This window comes from Herpailurus yagouaroundi, unplaced genomic scaffold (assembly GCF_014898765.1).
Source record: "Herpailurus yagouaroundi ecotype Mexico unplaced genomic scaffold, PumYag 67428, whole genome shotgun sequence".
Classification (NCBI taxonomy): domain Eukaryota; kingdom Metazoa; phylum Chordata; class Mammalia; order Carnivora; family Felidae; genus Herpailurus; species Herpailurus yagouaroundi.
Window position 1 is genome coordinate 9,668 of NW_024420241.1, and position 22,671 is coordinate 32,338.

General features: G+C 40.3%; 1 protein-coding gene across 1 annotated transcript in view; it reads left to right on the forward strand.

Moving 5' to 3' along the window:
- Positions 1-8,876: 8,876 nt before the first annotated feature.
- The window catches only part of LOC121024997 (ubiquitin-40S ribosomal protein S27a-like), a 30,388-nt gene continuing 16,593 nt past the window's right edge, over positions 8,877-22,671 (forward strand). The window contains 1 exon segment of the mRNA XM_040467331.1: positions 8,877-9,009. Coding sequence (XP_040323265.1) covers positions 8,877-9,009 — 133 coding nt within the window.

Below are 22,671 nucleotides of genomic sequence, written 5' to 3' on the forward strand. Positions count from 1 at the left end.
TATTTGTTATTCACTGATATAATAGTGCATTAGCATAAAGGAGAAGTAAATTAGGCAAGGTACATAATGAAGTGGAAGTGACACTGGTCTGTAGTTATATATCCAGGTTCAAATCCTGAGTCTACTAGTACTACTGAGTATAAAAACATAGATAAGAGGTACATGTTTCAAGAGCGATAAGTAGTACAGAACATATCAGGGACATGGGTTTGTGGAAGAGCATGGTAAGATGGTTATTTTACAGATAGTGTTGAATGCCAAGGTTGGGGCTTTATAAGGCATCAGAACATGCCTGGTTTTGTGCTTTAGGATTGTATTCTAGAAGCAAAGTTGAGGCTGAAATCATACCCAAGATTCTTTGCTTTGTGGACCTTTCTACAAATTATTTTAGCCTTTAGGTTGCCTAGTTTCTCAACAGTTTAGCCATCTGTGCATCTGCAACTTCATGGCTAATAGTTTTCTTCCTTTTACTCTGTAGAAAAAAAACTCCAGTTCTTAGCCAGATCCACTCATGTTGGTACAAATTTTTCAGGCTGAATGAATAAAAATGTTCCAAGGTTATAGTCAGTCCCCCCATGTACTAAGTGTCTCCATCTGAAAAATAAGAGGAGAAGGAATTGAACTGGCCAATCTCTGAGATCTTTTTGAACTTTTGATGTTCTCCTACTCAATACTTTCTCATTACTACTCTTCCATCTTGAGGTTACTTTGGTGTTATAACAGCAATTAGAGAAACTACCAAACAAGTCCCTCCTTCACATGAACAAGATGTACATTTCTACCTCTGACATGCTTCTATACCCTTTCAAACATGCTGTCATACCGTTCTTTGTATGGCCCATGGTGAATGAGAAAAGGTAAGTGATCCACAAGGGAGCTGAATTGGGCTCATTAGCCTCAATAATGAGGTGTGATAATTAACTGAACTAATTTGCTATACACTAATAAAGCAATGTAATGGCCTTATCTGGGCTTCCCAAGGGAAGAAACCAAGAAGAAAGATTCCAAAATAGTTATTTTTCCCCTTAAAAAGGAGTGGTGGAAGGAAAGAAACTAGTACTTCTTAAGAACCTACTGTATCTGCCCCTGTGCTCATTATGCACCTTCTCATATTACCTCATTCTGCTATGCGGGGATTATAGATACAATATCTGTCACCACATTGACCTCCAAGGTTGGTGGAAACCTCGTTTTTATCCCTATGTGTCACTCTTCATTGGCTGAAGAGGATGACTTACATAGAAGAATAAGACTTGGCCAAAGACATAACAGTAGTTATTCTTACTGGAATCTTTATTATCACATTTAATCCTTCTACCAGCTTCCATGAGGTACAGGTTCTCTTGCCCCCAGGTAAGACAGATTGATGAAACAAGTTCCACAAACTGAAATGGCTTATCCAAGGTCACATACTAGCAAGTGTCAGAGATGCAATTTGGAACCCAAGATTTCTGATACCATGCTCAGTTCTGTTTCTACTGTCCCTTGTAGGCATACTTAGATCCCTCAATTCTTGGGGACTAGGAATACCAGAACAGAGTTAAATATCAGGAACACTGAATAAACAACCCAATGAAGTTGTGAGCTAAGGTCCCCAAAAGATCTTCAGACTGAGAGAGCTTCCCACATTTATGGACTGAAAAATGTACCAAAGTCATCAAACTAGTTTAAAGAGCTACTGAATTAATCATATTTCCATTTAAAAGAAATCATATTGTAAGAGCAGTGAGACATGAGTACAGCCTGAGTTGGCTCTAGTCCACTCCCCCAGTCATGTAATTTCTGTGTCATTACAACATTGTTCTCTTCTCTGGTCCTTGCCTATTGATAATTGGAGAAGAAAAATAAAGCTTCAAAATTGAAAAAATTCCCCTGGAGTGTCCCCAGCTTGCCCTAGGCTCCATTAAATAAAGTGGCTGGTGGTATCATAGCTTCATGAATTTACGCAGAACAAAGAGCAAAGGAAGGAGTTGAAAGAACCCTAGAAGATAAAAAGCTATTTTTTTTCTCACAATGCAATAAACTCATGGCAACAGGACCCTCAACAACTTTTTCTTCTGTTTATGTCCAAATCATCTGACATAAGCCATAAAATCTCCACTGACATGGAGTCATGAATTCAGACCTACACACACCTAATACCTTCTACATGCATGGGCTTCCTACCTTATTGAATTGAATCTTATGCCAGGAACACTAATCAACCTTATTACATTAACTCTACCAAACAAACCTAGAGAATGAGAGTAATATAGTTAATGTTCACTGAGTACTTACTGTTTTCCTGCCTCTGTTTTCTAAGTGTTGCATATATTAACTGATTTCATCCTCACAATAAATCTATGAGGAAAGTTCTACCGTATTTCATCAATTTTTAGATGCACTTAAAAAATTAACATTGGGGTGCCTGGGTGGCTCAGTCAGTTAAGCATCTGACTTCAGCTCAGGTCATGATCTAGGGGTCTGTGAGTTCGAGCCCCATGTTGGGCTCTGTGCTGACAGCTCAGAGCCTAGAATCTGCTTTGGATTCTGTGTCTCTTTCTCTGCCCCTCCCCTGGTCAAGCTTGCTCTCTCTGGCTCTCTCTCTCTCTCTTTCTCTCAAATGAATAACAATTTTACAAAATTAGCGTCATTAACATTTGAATGTATCTTGCTTTCTTTTTTATCACCTTGTTTATCTTCAGAGCACTTATCACAAATTATACATTTATTTGTTATTACATCTCTCATTAAACTGTGAACTCTTTGAGGGCAAAACACTTTGACCTTTGGCCTTGTTTACTATCTTATCTCCAGCACTCAGCACACAGCCTAATGCACAGTAAGTGCTCAGAAAACATTGGATTAATTTATCATACAACTAATGGACACCTCAAACTGGAAAGGTGATTTGAATCATCCAAACCATTTCTCTACTTCTAGACAGAAATATTTGCAAAATGACCCACATGAATAAAGCCCTTTCCGGGAAATTTGATCAATATCATTTACATCTGCTTTTGTAAACCCTTTTCACATCCCCTTTTCCTTCCTCCCATCCCACCCCAGCATTCCTGCTCTTCTTATAATTGCCTTAATTGTCACCTCCTCAGAGATGACATACTTGATTCTCTAATTAGATTCCCATCTTGTTATTCTGTATGACAGCAACTTATTTACTTTCTTTATAATACTTATCACGGTCTGTAGTTATTTTGTATAACTGTTTACTTATTCATTGGTTGATTACCCCATGAAAACATAAGGTCCATGTTGTCAGGACCTTATCAATCACTGTATCTTTGTGGTAAATGCCCTTGAGCGGGGGAGACATATGATAAGTCATAAACATATAATATCTCAAGTAGAGTAAAATGTTATGAAGAAAAATAAAGTGAGGTAAGAGTGATACTGGGTAGTTAAATGGCACAAATGGGGACTATGAGGTTTAAATAAGGTTATGTAGGGGCACGGATGAGCAGGCTTAAAGGTAGGAAACAGTGTAATGGAAGCTAAAGGGGCTATGAGAAAGAATGGGATGCTCCAAAGGAATCTGACAAGGACTCTTTTCTGTGGTCCTTTATTTTTGTCAGATGGGAAGAGTAAGAGAAGCTGGAGCCTCTAATTACCTAAATGTCCTAAGCTATGGGCAACAACAAGAGACTCCAGCTACCCAACTGTACCTCTTAAACCAAAGGCTAGTGAGGAGCCTCCTGGGACCTTTAAGGCTCAGCATTTCCACTGATGGGCTATGTAACCTTAGGTAAAACTTTGCTTCTCTCTGCTCTGTGCCTTCTGGATTTGTAATATGTTGGCTTCAGATTATCTGGCCTGTGAGGATTCTTTTGAATAGAACACTCCAAAAGTCTAGAAAACCTGAACAGGTCCACTCCATGGCCTTTTTTTTGGGAGGGGATCTTTGGCAACTGTCGATTTACCTCTGCCTGGAAAGAGAACCTTGTTCTTATCTATCATTCTTTGTCTACATAGAATCTGACCTCACAATTATGGCTGGAAGATGGGGGAGGAGCAGGAAAGGAAGTCATCCCATGAAGACAGAGCAGGAGTTTTCCAACTAATGAGCAAGGAAGTGTAAAACTGGTAGATTATGGGCATGATGTTACTACTGACCCCCTCCCCTTTCAAAGTTTTTGGGTAGAGGGAAGAGTGAGAGTCAGTACAAAGGGTGCATAACATTTCTGAGGATGAATTCCTGTCACAGTAATTCTAAGATTTGGGGGAAATTCTGTGGAACAGACTTTCTAAGAAGCTTTCACCTTTTCATGCAGTGTCTAGAGGGCATGCTAAGCTTTACACAGCTGCAGAGACCAATTACTGACATCAGATTAGTGCTGACTTGAGGTAAAAGCAGTCAAGCATTCTCAGCATTGCAAAGGGCTTGTCCTCCATTATCTCCCCAGATTACTGATACTAGAATTCCTGAGAAATTAAAAAAGCAATTGCAAACCCCCATACCTTAAAGTGGAAAAGGTGAAACTCAGGAAAGGGGAGTGATTTTCTCAAGGTCTGGAGCTGGGGCTGGGCTTTAGACTCATCTTCCAATACACTAAGCTGACTATGGACTTTGTCAGCCAACTCTCTTTTCTTTAGGTCTTTTTAGTCACCAACTTGTCACTACTATCTAAGGTCTCAATCCAGAGATAATGAGACTTTATGGGTGAGGAGTTTTGACAGCAATATCACTAAATTTAGAATTTTCGGGCTGGAAAAATGCCTAGAGACCATCTAACCTGTGGTTCTCATGGAATGCCCAACATGTCTAAGGGGATTCATTATATTCCCAGCAGTGAGGAGTGGGAGATGGTGGGAACAGTGTATAGACAGGGTCCATGATTCTCAACGAGTAATGCATCAGAATAGCATGGTGGAGTGAAGAAAAGCAGTGGAGTTGCACGTTATGTGGAATCAGGGGAATTTAGATTCCAGAGTTAGCATATAAAGGAAAAATTAAAACTAGTCAAAATTACCCTTAATAGTCCATTAGGATTTTGAAGACCTAGGTAGCCACCTAGGTCTTATAACAATAAACAATTTCTATTTCTAGGTCAAAAAATAATATCTAATTTCTATTTGTTCCTCTGTGTATTTTGGGTATGGCCTCGCTTCCTTTCTTTGGTCAGTGGAGACCAGTTTCAATTGGGGAGTGACAAAGTAAATAAAACCCATGTTCTCCCTTTGCCAAGTAGCATACAACTAAATTCTCATAAGTTGAATGTGTGTATGGTGCAACAACACTGTAAGAAGGAGAATTCCTCCTTCTGTTATACCTCTACATACACAGCCTTCCCTGGAATTGAACCAACCAGAAGAGGCTCCAATATTGTGTGCATTCCTTTTACCTCTCCTCTCACAATTCTTGTTACCTATCACAATAAAACCACAGAGATAGTCTAATGTGTGGGTACTTGGTCCTTGACCCAAGAGCTTATTAAATTTGCATCTCACAAAAGACCTGTAGGGTAGCCAGATCATGATATCATTACTTCATTTTACAAATGAAGAGACTGAAGCCAAAGTTACACAGTGGCAGATCCATCCTGGTTTCCATTTCAGTGTTCTTTCTACTATACCATTCTCTCTGGACACATAGAAGAAGAAGAATAGCTGAAATTTATTGCACACTTATTCTTTGCTAATCTCTGCACCAAGTAAATTATATTTATTTTCTGAATTGAGAAGATGGTTGGTGGTATTTGCAGAAATAATTGGAAGAAATATAGGGAATATTAGATAGATAGCTCTTGAAATTGGTTACATGAAATAAGAGCACATATTATGAAACTGATAGTGGAAATGGAAAGGAAATGAGAAGTGGGAGAGACTTCCATTGGATTAGCTGGAAAACAGTGTGATCTTATCCTGAGGACACAGGACATGAGTTTTGATTGAAGAAAAGAAAAATGAACAAGTGCTCTAAAGGAAAGTGCTGTCCAGGTTGCAATTCAGCATCTGTTAAGCCAGCTAGTTTCTAAAAGAATCCCAAGCTAGTGCAGACACACTTCAGTGGATATACTGCTGTCTGCTTCCCCCAAAGACAGAACTTCATTGTGGGTATTCATTGGTAGCTCCAAATATATCTCACGGCCCTCCACGTGCTTGTCACAAACCTTACTCCACAGTCCCTCAAAATTTCATTAGCTTTTACTTCTGCAACGGGTGTTTCCAAGGACAGAGAGAATTTGGCAGGATCATCTGCAGGATTCTTATTCTGAATAATTAATCTAAGTGAGGAGGCTCCCCACTGCGTCCAGGTCCATGTTATCTTCCAAACACAAATTTCTACCTGCATCTCAAATTCAACATGTTCAAAACATACTCTTAGGGCACCTGGGTGGATTAGTCAGTTAAGCATCTGACTCTGGATTTTGGCCCAGATCATTATTTCAGGTCAGTTCATGACCTCATGGCTCATGGTTCATGAACCTGTGTAGGTTCTGCATTGACAGTGTGGAGGCTGCTTGGGATTCTCTCTCTCCCTCTCTTTGTGCCCCTCCCCTGCTTATTCTCTCTAAGTAAATAAACACATACTCTTGACTCTACTTCATTGATTTTCTCATTTTTATAGACTCTCTCTCCATTATCCCACCCCCAAGAATCATCTCAGACTTTTCCCTTCTTTTGCCCCTCCTATATTAGATCAATCACAGACTATCAATTCATCCACTGTAGCACAGCTGACATCAGGGTCTGCATTTTTATCTGCATTGTCCAAGGTAAAGCTCTCATTACTACTTTTCTGGATTATTGTAATAATTATTCTTCCTGCCTCCTGTCTCACTCCTCTGATATATCCTGTATCAAACACCCACTTACTTACTGAGTCCTTATGATGTCCTATACACTGAACTAGTAATGGAAACAAAGATATAACAACAATCTTGTCCTTAAGAAGCTCACCATCTATTTAAAGAATACAGGTGAACAATCAATGCAAAACTAAACCCCAACAAGTGTTACATTGGAGGCATGAATGAAAATGCCGTAGAGACATGAAAAAAGGAATAGATGTAATATTTCTGTTGTGGTTGTTGGGAGAAAATATTTGAAAGGGAGACTTCACAAAGGAGTTGACACTTAAGTAGGATCTTAAAGTTTAAATAGTTGACCTAGTCTGTTAACTAACTGGAATTTAAATAAAAACTTGAAAAAATAAATAGTTGACTTAGTAAAGAAGGGGGGAAAGCACTGTAGAGAGAGACAAGGTAATACATGATGATATGAGGTGGTAACACCAGGACTGCTGCGCAGCCTGGGTGGTCAAAACAGAGAGGCCTCATCAGTAAGGCAGGGGATAAAGCTCAACAAGACCAGACAGAAACCCAAGGCCCTCTTGGAGGAAGTGGGGGTGTAGAGAGGACACAGTCATCTTGGACAGATTCAGGCTCAGAGGACTGTCCAAATGGTGGCTTGTCTCCTGGCAACAGGATGAGAACCCAAGAAGTGCCTCCAGGGGTCTGCCAGAACAGGCCTATCATTCAGCAGCCAGGTACTTCTGGCCCCATCTGAGCAATGAGTCTAGCTCATTGTGCCTTGCCTTTCCGCCCAGGGGGACAGTCAGAAGTGGCTCCAGTCCTCTTTCTGCCAAGTTCTTCCTTTAGATAGCTCTACCCACTTTTGTTTCAGCATCTCCAGAAACATATCCTCATCCCCACCCTGTCTGTGCTTTTCCCAAAGGAACATCTGGCCCTTACATATCTTTTCCAGGCCTCATCAGCATTTAGCAGAGTATAGATCTGTAACATCCCAAATTCTTTGCTTTTGCTTTCTCATCCCAAAGTTCACTGCCTCAGCTGAAGTTTCTCAACCTTGTTAGCACATGTTTCTCTCTCTCTCTCTCTCTCTCTGTGTGTGTGTGTGTGTGTGTGTGTGTGTGTGTGTGTGTGTGTTGATATTCCCACTGGCTCCTTCTGAATAGGGACTTTCTGTGCTTTTTCCATTTGTAGATACTCCATAGCACTCAGTGCAAAGTCTTGAAGATTGGAAATATCCAGTGATGTTTATTGGGAATGAGAATGGGACTAAACTCTAAACCTAAACTGTTGCTTTTTACCCTTCCCCGTGATCTTGGAATATAAATTTTGTCATTGCGAATTTTCCAGAAATTCTCCCCAAACTTACCAACCCATGCCCATGTCTCTCAGTGCCCCCATCCTTTCATTCCCCATTCCCTTCAGAACTCCCCAGCTAGAAGTCTTTTCTTGCCTTGGACTCCCCTCTCTGCTCAGGATCTCCAGACCTTGTCTGTCCTCTCTGGAGTGCCCTAGCCCCTGCCTCTCTCTCTACAGTGGCTCCAATCCCAACTTCCCTTTCCTGGATACCCCATAACACCCTTTTATTGCAGTTCTATTCTGTAGGGCCTTTTCTGCATCTTCCCCATCCCTGTGTCTGCGCTGTTGGTGCTACACCAGATTCCCATTCCTCTACTTGGCAGCTCTCCTGTAGCTCTTCGCTAGGGCTATCTTAAGGTCAGAGGTTATCACCATCCCAACCCCATACAATCCATCTTAGTACAGTCTAACACAGCCCCTGATGAATCATGACCTTATTTAGAAGGCAAAGAGAAGCCTATTTGGGTGGACTTCAGGCAGGCTAAAGGAATATTTGAAACCCTCCAGCCACTGTGCTGCTCAGCACCCCATGCACCAGAAGGGCCAATCCCAATGCCTGTGCACCCTCCTCTCTCTCCCTTTCCATATTCCTAGGCCAGTCTCACTTCCCAGCCCTCTGGGTACTCACCCCCTTCCAGGGCACTGGGGTAGGGGGCAGTATATTGCACTGAGAGCTTCATTTTTGTAGCAGCTCCACTGCAGTCCCCACTGCCACCAGCAGGTGACAGTTGGCACAGTTGGATTCTCACAAGCCAAGATTGCAAATCCATGGCCCACACCTCCCACTCTTCCCCCATCGCTCTGGCAAAGGCCATAAAGAACAAGTCTCTCTGCTTACCACCCAAGCATCTGATCCAGCCTGTCTCGGTGCCCTGGGACTTGCAAGGAGCAGCAGAGCAAGGTAAGTAGTTGGGGTAGCAGGAAAGGAACAGGTGACTCTTGAGCTCTACAGGGTGGCCAGGCTTTCCACAGGGGTGTGGTGGGATGTCAAGGCTGACAGAGGAAGCGCTCCAATGCCAACTCCGCCTCCAGTAGCTTGAAGCTCCGCCAATGCCCTGTGCTCTGCTCCCACCAAACTTGTAGGTAAGGACCTCAACTCTTCCTTCTTACCAGGCCCACTGGGAGTAAGCACTGGGAACTCCAATCCTGAGGGGATAGAGTGCCAGGTGGCTCTGTAGGGCTGGGTTCACTGCAGTCTGATAAATGCAGCAAGGGCAGAAGGGAGCCCCCTCCCAAGACTGCGGATGATGAATTCCCACCCCTACCCAGTACTGAGAGAGGGCTGGGATTTTGCTTTGCTCCACCCAGCTTCCGAAGCTTTTTCTCCACTAAGTCACAGTTTATTCATCTGTTAAATAAGGTACAAAAATCCACCCATAGCGCTGTTGTGAAGATCACAGGAGGTAATAAATGTGAAAAAGCACAGCACAACTCTTGACACACAGTAGTCACTCTCTTTTACTTCTATTTCTTCCTTCCCCTTCAACTTTTGAATGATAGAAATCTAACATGTTTTCTGGGTGTGGGGGACGGGGTCGGATTCTTGACCCCATAAGTACAAATCATGATGAATTAGCTACTTTAGGGACCTAACGGGCAGGCCCTTAGAAGACAAGTGGGGTGGATAGGAAAGGTCCAGAAGAAAAGAGGAGCCTAAAAGTGAGAGGAGAAAGTCAGGTGACTAAAAAATTCCAAGGAGAAAAAGAGCCTGAAGGAGAAGATGTCAGCAGGAAGGAAAAACCCGAGAAAGAGGAAGAGCCCTAGGCATTTGAACAGGGAATCCCCAGGAGAAAAATTGGACCGAAGGGGGAAAAAGGGGATGAAACCTCAGGGATTTAGAGAAGATACTTGGAGGGGGGGAGATGGTGCCACAGAGACATAGACGACAACAAATTCCAAGAGCAAGAATCCCCATAAACCCAGAAGAAAGAAAATATTGCATAAAAGTGACAGAGCCCCAAGGATGTCTGGAGGAGATCACAGGAGAACTATGGGACTACAAAAAAAAGTGGGGTCCCAGTGATGCAGGGAGGGTTCTCTAAGAAACAACTGCAGAAAAGAGATTGAATCAAGAGGAGGGAGAGAAGGTTTCCTAACAAAGAGAAAAACTGTAGAAGGATACTAGAAGGGTACTGTGCCAGGGATTTAGGGAGGAGAACACAGAAAAAAAGAGAAGCCAAGAGATGTAAGTGTAGGTGTCCCCAGAAGAGATAAGACTACAGAATAGGTAAAGCCCCAAGGAGAGATAAAGGAGTAGGAGCCAAGATAAAATTAGAATATATATAGGGATGTGATTTTAAATCTAAAAGTGGGAGAAAATCTAGGAGTGAGACAGAATATTTCAAAAGAGTGGCCCGTATATTAGAGGGACATGAGAAAAAGGATGTAGGTTTGGGGATTTGGGGTAGGGACTCCAGAAGAAAAAACTGAAGAAAGGAGTGGAATTTCAGAAATGTGAGAGGAGACACAAGAAAAGTGGTATAGCCCCAGGATGGGGTGAGGCCCCGAGAAACAAAAGGGAGCACAGCTCCCTAGATGTAAGGATAAGAGTCCCAGGAGAGAGAGAAGACCCCAGAAGAAAAGTGAAACCACAAGGAGCATAGAGAAAAAGTTCAAAGAGAAAGTTATAACTCTATAAAAAAGAGGAGGATGACTGCCAATAAATATTATGTTTATTTCTGGGATGATGAGAATGTTCTACAAGTGATTATTATAGAGATGGTTACAATGTTGTGATTATACAAAAAAATGAAGTATATACCTTAAATTGGTGAGTGTTATATCTGAATGATATCTAAATTACTTATATCTAATATATATATGTATATAGATATAGATATATATATATTGATATATATATATTGATATTATACACATATACACACACATGCAGAGAAAGAGAGAGGGAGAGAGATGGGCTGGCAGATATATACATACATATTGACTGACTTAAGGACAAAGGAAGGAGAGCTCCAGAGAGAATTTAGACTCCCAAAAAAGGTGGTCCTAGATATGGAGTGAAGGGATATAGAACCCCAGAAAAAAGGTGCCCTGCAAAATTGGTGGGGCACAAAAAAGGGCAACTCCTATAGTTCGGGGCAAGTAAGTTGAAGAAATGACTGCAGAGAAGGGGTAAAGTCACAGAAATGTAAGGAATTTGTAGGCAAGAAACAAAACTGCCTGAAAGCAAGAGAGTCCCAGGACTACAGGGATGAGACCCTAGGAGAGAGATAGAATTGCCAACGAGTTGAAACCCCAGTGATTTGAGAATGGAGCTCCATAGGAGAGCATGAACCCCAGCGATGTGAGGACTATGACTCTAAGATAGTTATAGGACTTCATAAAATGGTTACAGCACTAGAGATTGGTGAAAGGTATTGAAAAAAAATTGAGGGGGTGAGACACATAAAAGACATAAAGCTTAAGAGACTCAGTGTAAGAAGGGGTACCTCATAAAAATTTGAAGTACTAGGGTTTTGGGAAAGAAAGAAACTTCAAGAAAGGATCAGTACCCAGAAAAAATGTGGTTTCCTAGGAAAGAAGAGAAATTCAGCAAGCAATGTAGGCCCCAGGGACTTAGGGATGGAGACCCCAAGAAAACAGTATGGCCATTGAAGAAGCTTTCCGGGAAGGATTTTCCCCCAGAAAAGGCCATAAACCCCAACTTGGCCTCCATCTTTTGCTTTTTTGTTCCTCTACCCCAGAAGGGGGGGCTGAGATGACTCTTGTTTAAAGCTGTGATAGGTAAGGAGACCCTCAAGGATGATATTGGGTTAGGTCACAACCCCTCCCACTCCAGCTTCAGGATCTTAATTAAGAACTTCCCTCCTCCTACTTCCTCTTTTTCCTTACCTGTGGTACCCACCCTGGCCTTAATCTTAAAGGGCTATTGGCTGCTGTTTTAAGTGATTTAGAGATTGTCCTCCTTCAATTTTTCAGGTTTCAGCTGCTTAACTACTAGCCTGAGGTTTTTTATCCACATCTTATTGAAGGTTAATTTTATTTTTGTTTTAGTTATTTTATTAATGTATCATTGTTATTATTATTATATCTATTACTGATGTCACATTACCTAAACTATAAGCCTACCAAGGAGAAGTGACATTATATAAGACAAAGTCAAAAACAGTGTATTATTTACTGTTGAACTTGGATGTGCTGAAATAATTTTTTCCCATATGGGCCTCAATTTCTTCATCTGAAATTTCCTATGTCATTCTGTGATTCTGTAACCAATTTCTGGGTAACACATTTAGTCATTTACCTCAGGATATCAATTAGGGGAGTCAAGGCAATTGCTGACATTCAGAGCAGCCTATTCCCTCTAGTAAAGTCCTGAGAGCTCCCCAGGTAGTTTCACTGCCATGTCATACTAGTAGTCCTGGCTGAGCCACCAGGGGCTCTTGGGAATCCAAGGCATCATGCAGATGCAAGAAGACTCTGCTTCCACATTGGGCTTTGTGGTCTGACAGTCACTAATGCCTCCACCCCAGATTAGGTCAGTGAGTGGGACAAGTGACTGTTTGATTGCTTCTGCCTGCTGATCACCACTCAGAAGAAAGTTCATGTGTTAAAGAGGCAGACCCTGGGGGGCCTTCAGTACCCCATTATCTCCAATCCTGACCTCATAGGAAAATGTCTTCAGGTGTATACTAGGAGAACCCCAAGAGTCTTCAATTAGTGTGCTGAGAAATGATGTCTGAAGGATTACACTATTCCCACAGAGTGCAATGCTTCTATTCCAAAGGAATCCTCATTTATTAAATGGGTCAGCACAACTAAAAAAAAATTTTCCAGAGACTGCTGGGTAAATTATTTTCCTTTTGTTCTTTATCTGTCTTACCCAGAATCTCTGCATATAGTGGTAGCTGCCAAGAGTATGAGACCCCTGGGGGACTGTATTGCTGCTGCTGGCACAAATCCAGAGAGAGACACACAGGAGGACTAAAGTTTGTTGATGGATTATATTGGGGACCTAAAAGTCTAGAAATAATGTGAGTAACATTTTAAAACTAGCACTACTATTCAGTTTATGGTTAAGTACCCTGTGTAAATTATGGATATTCTGAGTTTGACTGGTCTCTGGACACACACTTTAGCCACTAATAAGCAAAGGTACACACCTTGCTCCATGAATGTGTCCTGTATATTTTCTCAGTTCCAACTAGAGACAAACATAACCAACGACCTGTGTCCCAGGTATCTTTCTCCTTCCCACTCCCTCAACTGAGATGATGGATTCATGGGGGGGGGGGGGGTTGGTGGTGGTGGTGAGGAATAAACCATTCCTCTCTCCACTTTTACCTCCCAAGGAAAATACCCTAAGGGTAAAGTCCACCCAAACTTCCTAAATGGAAAGAGTAATTAATATTTAGTCTTCAATCTCTCCTTACTTCCTCCCCCTACCCACCCTACATTTAGTTAGAGTGAGTCCAAACAACAACTTCATGGATGTCAAAGCTGGAATAAAACTAAAATGTCTTCATTTTACAGATGGAAAACTGAGACTCGGAAAGAAGAAAAGATTTTTTCAGTTAACCTTTTAGTAACTCTGTTAGTGGAAGAGTAGGATGTGGAACCTCTATTACCATTCCTTCCCTTCTCAGCACCACCCCTCCCACACATCCCCATGTTCAACTCTGAGGCCTCTCCAGTATTGGACCAATTCATTCACACTGAAATGTTAGCCACCTAGTGTGTTTACCTTCCCAGGTGGAGTGCTCTTGAACAGTAAACCTCAGGATAGGGCTATCCTTAACCAAAGGAAAGAACTTATCAGATACCTTCTTATATCATATCAGGTATCTGGTATCTGATACAAATAAATAGGCTTAGAGAGATTGGAATGGGGGGAAAGTAGGGCATGGCAGAGTGGAAGCGGACCTAAGGTGGAGGAACATAGACAATGTCTTCATTTTGACATAGATTTACTAAAGCCTACCCAGCTCATATATGACCTGCATCACAGGCAGTTAATTCTTATTCCTCCCATCTTCTGAAGCCAGCCATAAAACAGCTACCTCAAACAGGATTGAAAGGATACAAAGCCAAGGTAAACACTCATACTATTTTATTCTTCACCTACCATATGGTTCCCCAGGCTGCCCTTGGTTATCTGAAGTTTTTTCTTATGGAAGATAGAGGTTTCAAGAATCCCCCCATTTTATCACTTACCTTGGCCTGGATTGGATTTTTCTCCGTGGAAATAAGTTCCTTTTACTCTGGAGTTATGATTGTCTTCTTCACCAGGGAAGGCTTAAGAGTTGGACAAGGAAATAAGCAGTAAGCTTTGAAGTTTCTGGGTTTTGTTTTGTTTTATATTAGAAGGGGGTAGTATGTGTAAAGAGGATCTACTTATACATACTAGTTTTTCAGAATCCCCTCTAGGCCCTGAGTTCTAGTCCATTACTCATGTCATCTTGGCAATCCTCTACCCTGGGAACAAAAATAAGGAGGCAATATTTAACTTTATTGCTCTCGTGTGACTTCCATGTAAATTATGTGAGTGAGTGGTGGTGTGTATGTTCATGGATATATCTGTGACTGTTATCATTTGCACAAAGTCACCTGTACAAGTTCCTGTGTTCATATTTTAGCTAAAACTAGTATAGATAACATCGGGGGCAACTTTGGCATGAATGAAAACAAACTTCCAAAGACTAAAATAATATGGGACAATAGTCATTTATTCTAATTTCCCAAAATACTACAGAAAAGGTCTGTGTGCACATCAGTGTTAACACACACACACACACACACACACACACACACACACCCTATATCACTGTAGAAAATATTCCTGTAGGAGGACACTATAACTGTTTACTTGACTTAGTGGCTCTTGGAGTAGCAACAAATTCTTACTTTGGAGACTAGATCCTCAAAATGTCTAGGGGTAACTGGAATTCTAGGAATCTTAGTTCTTACTTTGGCTCTTGGAATGACTCACTGATTTCGGGGTGATCAACTCTTCGGGTCTGTTTTCTCTATCTGTAATCTTGGGCTAATGACCTTAGCTTTCCTTTTCTCAGTTTTGGAAGTTGGGGAGACAAAGTATAAAACACAATACCTAAAATAATGTAGGGTCTCAATATATAGTAGCTATTATTCTGTGCAGGGCAAAGCCTATGTCCTTTACTTGCCACCATACTCCCTGTCCATATTTTTCCTTAGAGGACACCCAACTCCATGGTCCCAGAAAGCCCCCGTCAAGGTGACCAGAGTGGGTGGTAGGTAGATAGACTTGTTAAAATTACTTTGAACCTAGAAAGTCCTATCTCCATCAAGTTTTAGGCAGGAAGTATTGGCATCAGCCCATTTGTACTGGGACTTCTTCCCAAGTGCATATGGAGTAGCGTTGTTCCTTTCTGCTTGCTTCCTTGTGATGGTGAAGGCCCTTCTTCAGGGCTATCTCCTCAGAATTTCTCCTTCTTCCCCCTTCTCCCAACAGTGTTCATTCATATGCTCACATATTTTTTTTTTGAGATTTATTTTTTTATTATTTTTTTTATTTTATTTTATTTTTTTAATTAGCATTTTTTAATTTATATATGAAATTTATTGTCAAATTGGTTTCCATACAACACCCAGTGCTCATCCCAAAAGGTGCCCTCCTCAATACCCATCACCCACCCTCTCCTCCCTCCCACCCCCCATCAACCCTCAGTTTGCTCTCAGTTCTCAACAGTCTCTTATGCTTTGGCTCTCTCCCACTCTAACCTCTTTTTTTTTTTTTTCCTTCCCCTCCACATATTTTTTTAAGTCCTTTCATTGGATGCACCAAGGAGCCAATGTCTAGACCAACCATCCATGCAGATGAAGTTGTCACTATCTTTCACAGTTTCAGGAGTGTTAAGGCCCTGTAACCTAAAAAAAATATCCTCCTGGATGCTGCTGCTATTTTAACCTTATGAGTCCTAGACACTTTAGTAGGAATGACTTTATTAAGAAAGAATAGGACATGGCTACGCTCATAGATAAATTTGTTCTCCTCTATGGCTTACTTTAGTAATCTGTAATATGGGGCTGATCATGCCCACTTGATTGCCTTACAAGGTCTCATGAGTATTAAATGAGACAAAGCATGGTGTTTGTGAACCAAAAAAGCACAGGCCAAATATTATTCCAAGGTCCAAGAAATGAAAATCAACACAAATGAACAGTGGGGCTGGGGACAGGGCATAATTCAAGTATGAAATTTAGCACAAGTACATTTATGTCGCTACCAAAGATTACAAGGGATAAATGGAAAAAACTTATGAAAGTATGAACATCAGTAGATGTCTAACTTTCTCCCCCTTAGTTTGATTACCACTCTGAAATGTAGTTACCTGTTCTTTTCTGCAAATTTTGATTTATAATTTTTTGTTTTTTTCTTTCCAGGTGATTTCAGTGTGAGAGATATGTGGATTGAGAGGATGTGTGGTAGGAAATGGGGGTTGTTAAGGCAAGGCCCTGACAGAGAGTAGGCAATTGGCTTTTCCCAACTGCAATGTAAGAACTGGACCCCTTACAGTTCTGTAAGAGACTTCCTTTGAAGTGCAAATGGCTTGAGGGCCTGCAAATTTGCTATCCTGGCCTCTAATTGTGCCCATGGACAAGAGACTCCAAAATCACCCTCTTTGTCCAAGGTACAAAGCTGGAAGCTGGCAACACAGGCTGCATGGCTGTTTTCTGTTTTGGCAGAAGCCATCTTAGTTACAGTAAGAATGACCTAGGGCCAAGTGAACCCCTAGGGGCCAATAGGCATTTGAAGTAGTAGGGTGGAGATACAGGCAAGAGACACCCAGAGTTCTTTCTAGGGACAGAAAAACACCTGGTAGGTGGTTATGAGCCAGTCTGCCTCTAAGCCTATCTAATTTGTTTCCCCATACCCTTTGGGAGAAACACTGCTTCCTCCTTAGGGATAGATCTGGGGGCCAGCTGATGAGACTGGAGGGAGCCAGGAGACACAGGCCCAATCTTCTCTGACACTGTTCATGAGCCAAGTGACCTGAGTCCAGCATCCTCAGCTGGGTCCTGTGCCCCCTAAACCTACCCTACAGGGTTGTTGTGAGGATGCCACAACATCATGTACCCAACACAGAGGAGGGATCAATAAATGTCTCTTGAGCAGATCCATACATGTGGTACTACTTGCAAACTATAAAACTCCATACCAAATAGTAAAAAGAATTAGGCCACTCTGTTGTACAGTCACATAAAAGAAGTGATTTTTGCCACACATTCTCACCTTTAATTCAAGATTGGGGAATGGGAGGTAAATGGAGAGAAAGATAAATTGGAAACTATAAATAAAGGGATACAAGAACAGGGGCACCTGGGTGGTTCAGTCTGTTAAGTGTCCAACTCTTGGTTTCAGCTCAGGTCATGATCTTGTAGTTCATGAGTTTGAGCCCCATATCAGGTTCTTCACTGTCACTGCAAGGCCTGCTTGAGATTCTTCTCTCCCTCCCTCTCTGCCCCTCCCCTTCTCTTTCTCTGTTTCTTTCCATTTCTCTCTCTCTCTCTCTCTCTCTCTCTCTCTCAAAATAAATAAACTACAATAAAAGGAATAAGAGAACATAAATAAAAGACCCAAGGCCAGATAACTATCAAGGGTCTGATAGGTATTTGAGAGTGGCAGTGAGGGTATAAATAGGAGGTACTCAGAGCTTTTTCTAAGGGCAGAATTCCAGAGCTCAAACGAACTTTGGATATTTATTTAAAGGCCCCAGTTCTTGTTTGCACACCTCCAGTGATGGATAACTGCTTTCCTCCTGAGGTGGCTTGTCCTGATCATAATAAGCTCTAACTGCTAGAAAGTACTTCCTTGTGTTAAACTGATAGTTGCTTCCCTAAGGCTTTAAGTTCTACCCCTTTGGTACCATATAGAAAAAGTTAATGTCCTGATATCAAGTGAGCATTCAGTTAGTGTATGGTCATTGACATATGGGCAGGTGCTAGGGAGAAGTAAACTATCTCATTCTGTATTTTCACGAGACAGCACCTCCTTTTTCACAATTGAATATGATGTTAGCTATGGGATTTTAATATATGGTCTTTATTATGTTGAGGTATGTTTTCTTTAAACCCACGTTGTTGAGATTTTTTTATCATGAAAACATGTTGAATTTTGTCAAAAGATTTTTCTGCATCTATTGAGATTTTTCACCTGACTTCTATTTTTTCATTTTGTTTATGTAGTTTATTGCATTGGCTTTTGAATGGGGAACCATTCTTGCATCCCTGGAATAAATCCCACTTGACTGTGGTGAATGATCCTTTTAATTATTGTTAAATGTGGTTTGGTATTATTTTATTGAAAAGTTTTGCATTTATGTTCATTAGAAATATTGGCTATGTGTATGTGTGTGTGTGTGTGTGTGTGTGTGCATGTGTGGGTTTCTTTGTCTGGTTTTGGTATCAGGATAATGCTGTCTTCTAGAATATATTTGGAAACTTTCACTTATCTTCTATTTTTTGGAATAGTTTGAGAATAGGTATTAACTATTATTTAAATGTTTCATAGAACTCACCTGAACCCATCTGGTTCTCGAATTTTGTTTTTTGGTAGATTTTTATTATTATTACTGAATCAATTTTGCTGTTAGAATTGGGTCTGCTCATATTTTCTATTTCTTTCTGATTCAATTTTTAAGATTGGATGTTTCTAGGTATTTATTTTTTTCTTGGTTGTCCAAATGGTTGGCATATAACTTTTGTGGTATTCTTTTAAAGTTCTTTGTATTTCTGTGATGCCAGTTGTTACTTTTCCTCCGACTATTTGTATATTTAGTTATTTACTTTTTAATTTACATCCAATTTAGTTAGCATATAGTGCAACAATGATAGATTCCAGTGATTCATCCCCTATGTATAACACCTAGTGTTCATCCAAACAAGTGTCTTCCTAATGCCCTTTATCCATTTAGCCCATGCCCCCTCCCACAATCCCCCTAGCAACCCTTTTTGCTCTCTATATTTGGGTCTCTTATGCATTGTCACCCTCCCTGTTTTTATATTATTTTTGCTTCACTTCCCTTATGTTCATCTGTTTTGTATCTTAAAATACTCATATGAGTGAAGTCATATATTTGTCTTTCTATGACTAATTTCACTTAGCACAATACCTTCTAGGTACATTCACGTAGTTACAAATGGCAAGAATTCATTATTTTTGATTGCCAAGTAATACTCCATTGTACATATACACCACTTCTTCTTTATCCATTCATCTATCAATGGACATTTTGGGCTCTCTCCATATTTTGGTTATTGTCTATACTGCTGCTATAAACATTGGGGTGCATGTGTCCCTTAGAAACAGCACATCTGTATCACTTGGATAAATACCTAGTAATGGAATTTCTGGGCCATAGGGTAGTTCTATTTTTAACTTTTTCAGGAACCTCCATGCTGCTTTCTAGAGTGGCTGCACAAGTTTGCATTCCCACCAGCAGTGCAAGAGGATTCCCATTTCTCCATATCCTCTCCGGCATCTATAGTCTCCTGATTTGTTCATTTTAGCCACTCTGACCACTCTGAGATTGTATCTCAGTGTGGTTTTGATTTGTATTTTCCTGATTTCTCTGCATCTTTGCCAACATCTGTCAGTGCCTGAGTTGTTAATTTTAGCCATTCTGACAGGTGTGAAATGATATCTCATTCTGGTTTTGATTTGTATTTCCCTGATGATGAGTCATGTTGAGCATTTTTTTCATGTGTCCGTTAGCCATCTGGATGTCTTCCTGGAAAAGTGTCTATTTTCTCTTTTGTCCATTTCTTCATGGATTATTTGTTTTTTTGTTTTTTGTTTTTGGTGTTGACTTTGATAAATTCTTTATAGATCTTGGACACTAACCCTTTATATGTCATTTGCAAATATCTTCTCCCATTCTTTTGGTTGTCTTTTATTTAGTTTTGCTGATTGTTTACTTCACTGCACAGAAGCTTTTTATTTTGATGAGGTCCCAATAGTTCATTTTTGCTTTTGTTTCCCTTGCCTCTGGCAATGTGTTCAGTAAGAGGTTACTGTGGCCAAGGTCAAAGAGGTTTTTGCCTGCTTTCTCTTCTAGGATTTTGATGGCTTCCTGTCTTATGTTTATGCCTTTCATCCATTTTGAGTTTATTTTTGTGTATGGTGTAATAAAGCAGTCCAGGTTCATTTTTCTGCATGGCGCTGTCCAGTTATCCCAGCACCATTTGCTGAAGAGACTGTCTTATTCCATTGGATATTCTTCCCTGCTTTGTCAAAGATTAGTTGGCCATACGTTTGTGGGTCCATTTCTGGGTTCTCCACTTTGTGCCATTGATATGAGTGTCTATTTTTGGGCCAGTAGCATGTTGTATGGATGATTACAGCTTTGTATTCCATCTTGGAAACCAGGATTGTGAAGCCTCCAGCTTTGGTTTTCTTTTTCAGGATTGCTTTGGCTATTCGGGGTCTTTTCTGGTCCCATACAAATTACAGGATTGTTCTAGCTCTGTGAATAATGCTGGTGTTATTTTTATGGGGATTGTATTGAATATGTAGATTGCTTTGGGTAGTATTGACATTTTAACAATATTTGTTCTTCCTATCCAGGAGCATGGACTATTTTTTTCCATTTTTTCTGTGTGTCTTCTTCAATTTCTTTCATAAGCTTTCTATAGTTTTCAGTGTATAGATTTTTCACCTCTTTGGTTAGATTTATCCCTAGGTATTTTATGGTTTTTTGTGCAACTGTAAATGGGATCAATTCTTTGATTTCTCTTTCTGTTGCTTCATTGTTGGTGTATAGGAATGAAACCGATTTCTGTGCGTTGATTTTATATCCTGCAACTTTGATGAATTCGTGAATCAATTCTAGCAGTTTTTTGGTGGGATCTCTTGGGTTTTCCATATACAGTATCATGTCATCTGCAAAGGGTGAAAGTTCAACCTCCTCCTGGCTGATTTGGATGCCTTTTATTTCTTTGTGTTGCCTGATTTCAGGTTAAGATTTCCAATACTATGTTGAATAACAGTGGTGAGAGTGGACATCCCTATCGTTTTCTTGACCATAAAGAGGAAAGCACTCAGTTTGTCTATGTTGAGAATGATATTAGCGATGGATCTTTCATATATGTCTTTTATTATTTGGAGGTATGGTTCTTCTATTCCTACTTTCTTGAGGGATTTTATCAAGAAAGGGTGCAGTTTGTTAAATGCTTTATCTGCATCTATTGAGAGGATCATGTGGCTCTTGCCCTTTCTTTTATCGATGTGAAGTATCACATATATTGTTTTGCAGATAATGAACCAGCCCGGCATCCCAGGTTTAAATCCCACTTCATCGTGGTGAATAATTATTTTAATGTATTGTTGGATCTGGTAGGCTAGTATCTTTTTGAGAATTGTTGCATCCATGTTCATCATGGACATTGGTCTGTAGTTCTCCTGTTAATGGGGTCTTTGTATGGTTTTGGAATCAAGGTAATGTTGGCTTCATAGAATGAGTTTGAAAGTTTTCCTTACATTTCTATTTTTTGGAACAGATTCAAATGAATAGATGTTAACCTTTCATTAATGTTTGGTAGAATTTCCCTGAACAGCCATCCGGTCCTGGACTCTTTTTTGTGGGAGATTTTTTTATTACTAATTTGATTTCTTTACTAGTTATGGGTTTGTCCAAATTTTCTATTTCTTCTTGTTTCAGTTTGGTAGTTTATATGTTTCTAGTAATTTGTCCATTTCTTCCAGATTGCCTATTTTATTGGCATATAATATCCCATAATATTCTCTTATTATTGTATGTATTTCTGCTGTGTTGGTTGTGACTTTCCTGTTTCATTCGTGATTTTATTTATTTGGGTACTTTCCTTTTTCTTTTTGATCAAGCTGACTAGGGGGTTATCAATTTTGTTAATTCTTTCAAAGAACCAGCTCCTGGTTTCATTGATATGTTCTACTGTGTGTTTTTTTGTTGTTATTTTTTTCTGTTTTTTGTTTGTTTCAATAGCACTGATTTCTGCTCTAATCTTTATTGTTTCCGGTCTTCTGCTGGTTTTAGGTTTTATTTGCTGTTCTGTTTCCAGCTCTTTAAGGTGCAAGGTTAGGTTGTGTCTGAGACCTTTATTCCTTCTTTAGGAAGGCTTGGATTGCTATATACTGCCTTCTTATGACCATCTTTGCTGTATTCCAGAGGTTTGGGGTTGTGGTGTTATCATTTTAATTGGCTTCCATGTACTTTTTAATTTACTTTTTAACTTCTTGGTTAGCCCATTTATTATTTAGTAAGATATTATTTAGTCTCCAAGAATTTTTAGCTTTCCAAATTTTTTCTTGTGGTTGATTTCGAGTTTCATAGCAATGTGGTCTGAAAATATGCATGGTATGGTCTCAATCTTTTTGTTCCTGTTGAGGGCTGATTTGTGTCCCAGTATGTGATCTATTTTGGAGAATGTTCCATGTTCGCTGGAGAAGAATGTATATTCTACTGCTTTAGGATTAAATGCTGTGAATACAGCTGTTAAGTCCATCTGGTCCAGTGTGTCATTCAAAGCCATTGTTTCCTGAGGGAAGATGGCGGCGTAGGAGGACGCTGGGCTCACCGCGCGTCCT